This window comes from Ursus maritimus, unplaced genomic scaffold, assembly GCF_017311325.1.
Source record: "Ursus maritimus isolate PB19 unplaced genomic scaffold, ASM1731132v1 scaffold_5, whole genome shotgun sequence".
Taxonomy (NCBI): Eukaryota; Metazoa; Chordata; class Mammalia; order Carnivora; family Ursidae; genus Ursus; species Ursus maritimus.
This window is the reverse complement of record NW_024426663.1, coordinates 59,972,414-59,981,299: the sequence shown is the minus strand read 5'-3', so window position 1 is coordinate 59,981,299 and position 8,886 is coordinate 59,972,414. Positions and strand designations below refer to the sequence as shown.

Sequence of the window (8,886 nt, the reverse complement as noted above, 5' to 3'; positions counted from 1 at the left end):
TATTACTCAATTGTTCCATAGAAATTGCATTACACACCGAAGTAGGACAAAGAAATACTGTCAGACCACTTAAAAAATCCTATTTTTTAATTACTGAAACAGCCCTGGTCTAACATATTAGGGCCCTTTCCAAACACTAACTCGTAGATTTGTGCTTTGGGAAGGACAACTGCATCAGGAAGTAATTATACACACAAAAAGTACCTACTTATCAATTCTGGTCAAGGTTGAAGTGTCTGAATCTCCTGGTTGTGTTGATTTTTTCCTTCTATTTAGAGAACATTATAAAATAGAAAAGCATTCTGTTTTATCCATTATCAATCCATTCAGCCAATGACATATTAAGAAAGGTTTTGGGGGACTAACATCCCCTAGAAGAGTATCTTAAGTATTTTAATTTCACTTGTCATTTTATAACTTACAATCCTAAAGTTACAAATTAAAATTGGTTACTTAAAATTTTGGTAAAGTTCTGAGCATTTTTCTTTTATCACTCACGTAACCATGAACACTTCCTCCTTGACCCCACATTTCCCCACAGACCGTCCAAACTGAGCTCTCAACCAAGTCCGGTGGCTGCTGCCCTTGAACCTGCTTGGTTCAATACACCAAGTATTCAGTTTAACACGGGAGCTGATTTAAACAGATAAGGAGCAAGAAACTCAGAGCTGAAGGTAAAACCAGCTCTTGACCTGCGCCATTGTTCCCTGGCGTACTAAAGCACCCATCCCATTACGTGACCTCCTATCTCATCTGAACTAAATACCAAAGCTGAATGCATCACTTTAAGGCACATGTAGCCTCATCCTTGAATTTCCAGATTTCAATCACCGTTGTCCTTTCTCTTTTCTAAAGTGGCAGCTTTTCTAAGAGCAACCAAAGAAAAACAGGTTTCATTGGGAGGAGGCCGTTGGGAGACTAGTATATCCTCCTCGGTTGTGCAGAAAAGAATCTTTGAAGCTTAAATTTAGCAGATTTATCATCCCTTAATATTGACGCTGTCCTATGAATGAAGAGACTAGATTAGCAAGTTTAAAAAAAAAGAAAACAAAGTCACAGGGACACCAAACTTACAGTTCTTCATCCTGTCACTACACAACTGCAGGATCTAAATACTACGCGTCATCAACTTTAGAAGTCACCTGTAAGAATGAACTCTTTTTCTGTCCCTAATTATGGCATTGACCCTAATACTTAACTTCCATCAGAACAACTCCTTTTCTTTTCTAAACCTTCAGATTGCTGACCATATCTATACTCAACCACAGAACTAGGCCATGAAAAAAGTAAAACAAATTCCCGTCTTCGGGGAAAGAATTTCAGTTTAGTTGGAATCATGAGGAATACTTCAACTGGATACGTATTTCATGTGGTCCATTTGAAAACAGCCATCTTTAAGGCAGACTTACCTTCAAGTAAGTTCAATTGCACATCGCCATGGTTACTCATGCCCTTTCCAGGCCAGTTATTTTTTTACCCTGAAGAATGACAGAAGACAAGACAAAACCCTTGAAACACCATCTCTTAGACTGGCAGCCTCATTTACAACAGAAAAAGGACTCCTTCAGGTTAGATAGTAAGATGGCAAAGTTACTTGGAAACTGGGCCATCTAAAACTTCTCCCTTTGTTAGTTTTATTTTTCCTTTTTTTTTTTATGATTTTTATTTGAGAGAGAGAAAGCACAAGCACAAGTGGGGGACAGCAGGGGGGCAGAGGGATAGGGAGAAGCAGACTCTCTGCTGAGCAGGGAGCCCGATGTGCGGCTCCATCCCAGGACCCCGGGATCATGACCTGAAGGCAGATGCTTAACCGACTGAGCCACCCACACACCTCCAGGCTCATTTTTCTTAAAAATGTTTTTGAGTGGCTAAAAGAGCATTTTTGTCAGTATGTGCAGGCTTGTGACCTGTATGCAAGATAGCACCACACCAGGAAACAACTCAAAAGGAAATTAAGAATTCTACTCTCAATCACATCAAGAATAAAATACTTAGAATTTAACAATAAGAAATGCAAAACTTATACTCGAAAAGTACAGAACATTGTTGGGAGCAATGAAAGAAGACTTCAATCTAAGGAAAAACATCCCATGCCATGGATTACAAGATTTAACATTGCTAAAACGCCAATACTCCCCAAACTCATCTACAGATTCAAAACAATCCCCATCAAAATCCCAGCTGGCTTCCTTAGACACTAAGCACTCACCACTAAGAAAAGATGATTTACAAGAATGAGGAGGGGCATCTGGGTGGCTCTGTCCGTTAGGCGGCTGCCTTCAGCTAGGATCATGATCCCAGGGTCCTGGGACTGAGCCCTGCATCAGACTCCCTGCTCAGCTGGGAGCCTGCTTCTCCCTCTCCCTGAGGTTCCCCCTGCCTGTGCTCCCTCTGTCAAAGAAATAAAATCTTTAAAAGGGGGAAAAAAATGAGGAGTACGGGGTGTCTGGCTGGCTCATTTGGAAGAGCTACCAACTCTAGATCTTGCAGTTCTGAGTTCAAGCCCCACGTTGGATGAAGATGTAAATAAGTAAAAAAAACCTTGAAGAAAATAAAATGAAAAGTACATTTTGCATTTAGGAGTTACTCTGGTTTGTAGATTAGGGTGTTAGAAACGCTGAAACAGGCATCACTACGTTAGTCCTAACTGTACCTCTAGGGCTCTCCCAAGGTAGGATTTATTGAAAACTCACATGTAAGCCCTTATAGCCAAACCAGGCCCGTTCTGTAATGTAACTTAATCACTGCCAGGTTCATTTAATGGCAACACTCCCAAATCCACCTGGAAAAAATTTGTGGGGACGGCGTGATGGGAGCTGAGGGAAATCTGCAAAAACAAACAAAAATGAAAAGAGGAAAAAATGTTCCCTGACTTCCTTCCATAGGGTCAGAGGTTTTCAATACATAAAGGCGAAAACATTCTAAAAATCTTGAACGTTGCATTTTCTTGTAAAAATCTGCAAGGCAATTTCCGTTAAGTAAATGGGACAAATGTTATATTGTTTGAGGTGAAGTCACCCTATTTACACATGCCACCCGGAGAGCTGAATTAGCATGAGGTGCACCCATCACACTAATAGAACAGACACAGACACACACGTGCTTCCAGTCCTTGTAGCTGTCCTTCATCAGGGTTTAGGTAGAAAAGCTAACTTCATAACTAAAAAGTTAAGCCAAGACTAGCTTAGAGATTATACTACTTCTCCCTCCCCTAAGACCATTTAAAAACCATCCTAAAAAAAAACAAACAAAAACAAAAAAAAAACCCAAAACCAAACCAAAACAAAAAACCACCAAAAAAAAAAAAACCCCCCAAAAAACAACAAACCACACACACGGTAAATTTATGCCACTGAGAGGGATTTATTCTTCCATTAAATAAAACTATAGCACTCTGAACTATTTAGAGCCGCAATTCCATCCAAGATTTAGGTTTAGGTTTTTTACATCAAAAACAAGACTCCAATGAAAAGAAAAAAAAAATGGCTCAGGGAAAAAAAACCTAAAGCCCTCCGAAATAATTTCATGGACATCTGAAAATCAAGGCAGATGTTACCACTTTACACCGATGGCTGCCACAGAATGGGCTCATCCACACGGGCTCCCCCATACACAACATACCGCAGTACAGCCCTTCGACAGAGCTCTCCCTGGAAGGCCCGGAGAGGCACACGGTATTTCCTTCGCTGAAGAGGCTCAAGGTTTTAGTTCAGAGACTCCTCCGTTAACGGCAGGTGCACTTAGTGGCGATCATGTCTTCATATTCTTTGTAAGCGATTGAGCCATCCGGCTCAATGGTCAACACACTGAGAGGGCTGTATTTAGCGGGTACACACGATGGTCTGGGCACCGAGGAGTCGAGCTTCTCATGGATGATGTTCTGCACCATGGTGTGAACTGGGGAGCCATACCGATGTCCAACCGCCCTGGGACAGTCGCCTTTACAGTATCGAGGGTTGTATCTGTGCGGCGCCACGATCCAGTTGTCCCACTTGAGCTGGCTGAAGCTAAGCCTGTAGTCATGGAGCTCGCACTCGTGTTGGGGAAAAAGAAACTGTTTGAAGTATTCACTCAGGTTCAAAGAAGCTGGAACCAGTGGCTTGTTCAATGCCAAGCTGACGGTCTCCTGACCCCTCCGGTGACGGGAAGATCTTACACCCTCAGCCGACCCTTCTCCCTTGGGGCAGGCAGACGGACCTCTGTTGTGGTCGGTGCTCAGTGAAGTCCTCCGCTGATTGCGAAGGGAATACCACCTGTGATAAGCCTGAGCGCTTGTGTCGTTCAGATACAAAAGCAGTGAGGGGGGCCCCGGAAGAGTCACGTTAAATGGCCTGTCCTGCGCTGGAGGATCCTGCCGCTGGTCTCTCGTGCAGGTGAAGTTTACAGACATGTGAATACTTCTCTGGTGGGAGGCCATTAGCGGCCGAAGAGGAGTGGTCACATCAACCTCAAACCATTTGTATTTCTTTTTAAATTCAAACTCTGTGTTAAAGGTATATGAGGATGGAGCTCTCTGGGGCGTCCTGCTAGAAAACTCTGGCTGTTTGATCACCAGGGTGCACACACATTGAGCAGCAGAGGGAAAAGAAATGGAGTTGCTGAAAGTGTAGAGCAAGACTGACTTCAGTAAGTTTTCAACGGCAGTAACATGGTCCAGGTTAAAGAGCAGGTCCACTGATGGAGCAGATCCTGAGAAGAAAAACAACCAACCCACCGGTAGTGCTTTCATCCAGAAACATAATAGCGAGTCAAATCAAGGCATTTGTCCTTGGTAATGTGTTATCTCCCTTCTCTTTCCCCACTTCCTCCAGCCTTAAAAAGGCGGGGAGGGGTTGGTTTTAGAGAAAATACTGGGGATAGAAACTGTCGCTAACTGCCAGCGGCTACAAGTGGCTATTTTATCATCAGAAATTCAGAACAGCTTCAGTGGTGAATAAAACAACACAGAATCATTACATTTCCCAATCTCTAGTTTCCCAGTGTCAGTAATTGGTTCCAAACATAGAAGAAGCTAGTAAATCCTATTTTTCTCTGAGTCTCTAGAGAGATAACTAATAAACACACTTACCAGCCTTGTTAAGACTTCTAAGCCCAAAAGAACAGAATCAAAGAACTTTATAGTCTAATTTGGAACACTTCAGATTGATAAATAGCTTTAAAACCACTCTAATAAAATAAGACCTCAAGGAAGAGGGGAGGGCTTTAAACAGCCACAGCTGACCCATTGGGTTAAAATGGTTTTGGTCATGAGCTAGTGAATCTAGGTTTTTTTTTTTAAAGGACCACTCCTTTCTCTGACACACATAGGACTCCAAGGTGCTGGGTCAGATTGGTAACTAACACTTTGTTCCTGGGAGGGTCTACTAATCTAAATACTGTCTTCAGCTTTCCTCTCACAGAAAGCAACAAACAAGGGGAAAACTTCCTATTTTACACAATACACCAGTAGCTAGGAGACATTTTAGACACATTTCCAGGTGAGCACGGATAAAATGGGAACAATAAGCAGACAGAGGTCAAAATACCTGGTTTCCAGTCTTGATTTTGTGACCTTGGACAAGATGCTGACCTCCAGCAACACTCTGCTCAGTCTTTAGAGCCATTAAGCCTCTTCTAGCTCTAAAGTTCTACCATAGGAGCCAACGTTAATCCATGAGGGCATTAGAAAGAAACAGTAAGGTCAAGTACCAGATTTGTTTCAATGTCGATACTGAGTATCATGCAAAATAAAAAGTAATCCAAGGAGAAAGGCCCAGCTCCATTCTGTAACTGAAACACAGACAAGTCTATCATCTCCCCACCACCCATTAACCAGTCTGCTCCTACACACCTGTTGCCGGGTCCCCGGGAGCCTGCTTGTGCTGAGCACAGGATGTGAAGAGCCGAACAGTGTTGTAGAGAGGACTTCTGTTGGATTTAGGGATCCCCTCCTTGGTAGCATATACCTTATAGAGCCTCTTCATGTACCGCAAAGCTCTGGAGTCTGGCTGCAGCCTAGGGGTGCCACCTCGCCCATCATACAGAACCTTGAAAAAAGGAGAAAGGAAGCCAGGTCTGTCTCTTCCATCTAGAGGCTGCAGCAGGGACCAAGGCTCAGCCTCAGGTTCCAACTCAGCACCAGCTGCAATCTGAGTTTCTCCTCTAGAAGCCTGAGTTCCAAAGCTAATAGGAAAACACAGCCAGGAAAAGCAGAAAAACCAAAGGAAGAAGTTGCTGAGAAGCTCCATGGCCTGACAGAACTAGCAGAGGATACATTTCCCCCCTACCCGTCTTCTTGCTAAAAGCCAGGAAGAGCCTAGGTCGGTCTCTTAAATAAATTTTAGGTGTGTGGGTAGGCAAGGGTCACTTCTGTAATCAGACCTCAAGGATGCCAAGCTGAAGATAATTTTTATCAGCTGTGCATCAAACTGCTGATAACGTCCTATGTATCCAATCTATGCTCATTAGATATGGATGTATCTGGTTATGTAGCTTTCCTCTCCCTTCCCCCACCTCTCCCTTTTAAAGAGGCATTTATTTTAAAGCTCTTAAGTTTTTGTTATGCCAATAGACTAGTTATGCAAACTGAAAGGCCAAGAGAATTGAGAAATGATCTTAAAACCACCCATTTTTTGAGGTTAAGATTCTTAAAATGTTCCTTAGGTGCTCGCTGAAACTTCCAAAGCAAGTGGGAAAGCTATTCATGATGATGGGAAGATCTGTTGGTATGCAATATATTGGATTCACTCTTCCTCTCCCTTCATCCTCATCACCGCTCCCGCTTCCAGGTGCTTAGAATAATTACTTACTGCATGTTGATTTGGAGAGTGAGAAAAAGTCACAACTGGCATTGAAATTCCAGAGAGCAGAGAACTGTTGGGTTGCCCAGTTCTCAGGGAGCTTCTTATAGAATATATACTTGGAATACTGAAATATGCTTTAAAAAGGATATCGCCTTTAACCTTGACTCATTTTTAAATATAATATCTTGATCCTTTACTTTGGTCTGCACATTCATCTATATATATTTTGGTTGAAAGGTTTAGAGATGTTTGGTTTTGGGGGGTTAAAAATTAATTTTTATTTTTATTTTAATTTGCTAGGGTGTTTTTGTTCTTGGGATAAGGACTTAATGTTCCTGGAGCTGAGACAAGGCTAGAGATGATGCTTTAGGAAAACGAGACAAAGGTGCACCATGAAAAGCTGTAACGAGGGCATATCCGGCGCACCCGTGAGGAGACTATGCTGGAAGGAAGTCAACCCACACTCATGGTACAAGATTCAGAAGCAGTCAGTGCACTGCCTAGGTTGATGAAACTGAGGTATGTTTGCAAATTTTAAGTTCATTGCCTGCCAAGACTCCCTGGCCCCTGTCTAGGAGGCAGGGTTCCATAAAACACACGCCAACTGTTGAATGACAGCTTACTCCAACATCACATATGGCCGGCAACGCCAAGAACAAAACATTTACAGACGCTCTGCAGCAGGCAGAAAGGCCAGGCCAGCAGCATCCTTCCGGGAAAGCGCTTGCGGAAACGCCAAGAAGGCCCCCGGGGCCGTGGAGAAGCGTGGGCGGCAGCACCTCCGCGCCCCGCAGCCCGCCCCCGGCCAGACCTGGGTGGGAGGTGGCGGCAAGCCGGCGGCTGTGGAGGTAGCCTCGTCCCTCCTACCGCCGCCCACGGCCGGTTATCAACGGTTTGCCCATTCCTTGGGGACTCCTGGGGCGCAACGTGAGGAAACGTTTTTATTCTACCGGGGGAAAGTCTAAGCCCCGCCAGTGGATTCTCGGACCGCGGCGTCCGAGAGAAGCCGCAGATGCACGTCCCCGAACCTGGTACTGGGGTCGCTGATGTTCTGGAAAGAACCGAGCCCCTTTAGCGCTTGGGCCAGAGCGCAGACGGCCGCGTGCAGCGGCCCCTCCTCCGGCCTCAGGGCGCTCTCCACAGGAGCGGGACGCACAGGTCCTCAGGGCCCGGCCAACGCGCCCTCGACGCCGGCTGGCCCCTTTCTCTACGCCTCTCTGCGCCACTCGGGCCCGGCCGCTTCCTGCGGTTCCACCGCAGGGCAGAAGGCTGGGGGGTTGCGTGAGGGCCTCGCGGGGCGCCCCCGTGCCCCAAAGCCAGCTCCGTACGCCGAGTCCCGCGCTTGGCCCCGCCCACTCACGGGCTACGACACCCCGCCGCCCCGCGACCAGGGCATTTCTCTGCAGAAGGGGGAGCAACGACACCTCCCCCTGGAAACGGCCGGAAAATGGTATTCCCCGGAAGTGACTTCACGGCCTCCGGGACGGGCTTCCAAACCTAGCGGAAGTGACGGACGGAGGCCGGTCGTTCCCGCAACTGTGGAGGGCGAGGTGACCCCCGCGCGGGAGTAAGGTCCGGTCGCGCGGTCTTGGGGGTCCGTGGGAGGGTGGGGGCGCCGCCTGGGCCGGGAGGGATGAGGAGGTCCGGGGAGGGCGTCTTGGGTCGCGGGCGGCGCGCCCGGGCCTGAGGCAAGCGCCCGTCCACCCTGGCTCTTGCAGGCGCCGCCGCGACCATGGGCCGCGAGTTTGGCAATCTGACCCGGATGCGGCATGTGATCACCTACAGCTTGTCGCCGTTCGAGCAGCGCGCCTTCCCGCACTACTTCAGCAAGGGCATCCCCAACGTGCTGCGCCGCATGCGGGCGTGCGTCCTTCGCGTCGTGCCCCGTGAGTGCCTTGGCCCGGTTGGGGGGCTGGACTCCCGTCAGACACTGAGTCACAGCGGGCCCCCTCAGTGAGCCCCCCCTACTTGCCACGCACACGTTTTCTCATGTTTCAGTGTCCTGAAAGCCCTTGCACTAGTGTGTCCTCCCCATCTTGCAGAGGAGCAAACTGAGTCACCAACGACCAGCCCAAGGTCACTTGTGTGATTCCAGCGTCTCCCT

The 8,886-nt window shown here is 46.9% G+C and overlaps 2 protein-coding genes across 6 annotated transcripts in view; one reads left to right on the top strand and one right to left on the bottom strand.

Moving 5' to 3' along the window:
- Nucleotides 1-2,479: 2,479 nt before the first annotated feature.
- GDF9 (growth differentiation factor 9) overlaps nucleotides 2,480-8,886 on the bottom strand; it is a 7,900-nt gene continuing 1,493 nt past the window's right edge. Inside the window, exons 1-3 of one of the 5 annotated variants that reach the window (XM_040622457.1) lie at nucleotides 7,406-7,954; nucleotides 5,831-6,026; nucleotides 2,480-4,689 (exon numbers count right to left, since the gene is read on the bottom strand). In XM_040622457.1, the coding sequence (XP_040478391.1) occupies nucleotides 3,725-4,689; nucleotides 5,831-5,963 (1,098 nt within the window). In that variant the 5' untranslated portion in view covers nucleotides 5,964-6,026; nucleotides 7,406-7,954 and the 3' untranslated portion in view covers nucleotides 2,480-3,724. Of the gene's footprint in view, nucleotides 4,690-5,830; nucleotides 6,991-7,405; nucleotides 8,148-8,886 lie in introns of those variants that run through there. The other 4 variants (XM_040622458.1, XM_040622459.1, XM_008691626.2 and 1 more) reach the window with 4 other exon arrangements.
- Nucleotides 8,207-8,886, top strand: part of LOC103663827 (cytochrome b-c1 complex subunit 8) — a 3,654-nt gene continuing 2,974 nt past the window's right edge. Inside the window, exons 1-2 of the mRNA XM_040622460.1 lie at nucleotides 8,207-8,354; nucleotides 8,501-8,668. Of these exons, the coding sequence (XP_040478394.1) occupies nucleotides 8,515-8,668 (154 nt within the window). The 5' untranslated portion in view covers nucleotides 8,207-8,354; nucleotides 8,501-8,514. The remainder of the gene's footprint in view (nucleotides 8,355-8,500; nucleotides 8,669-8,886) is intronic.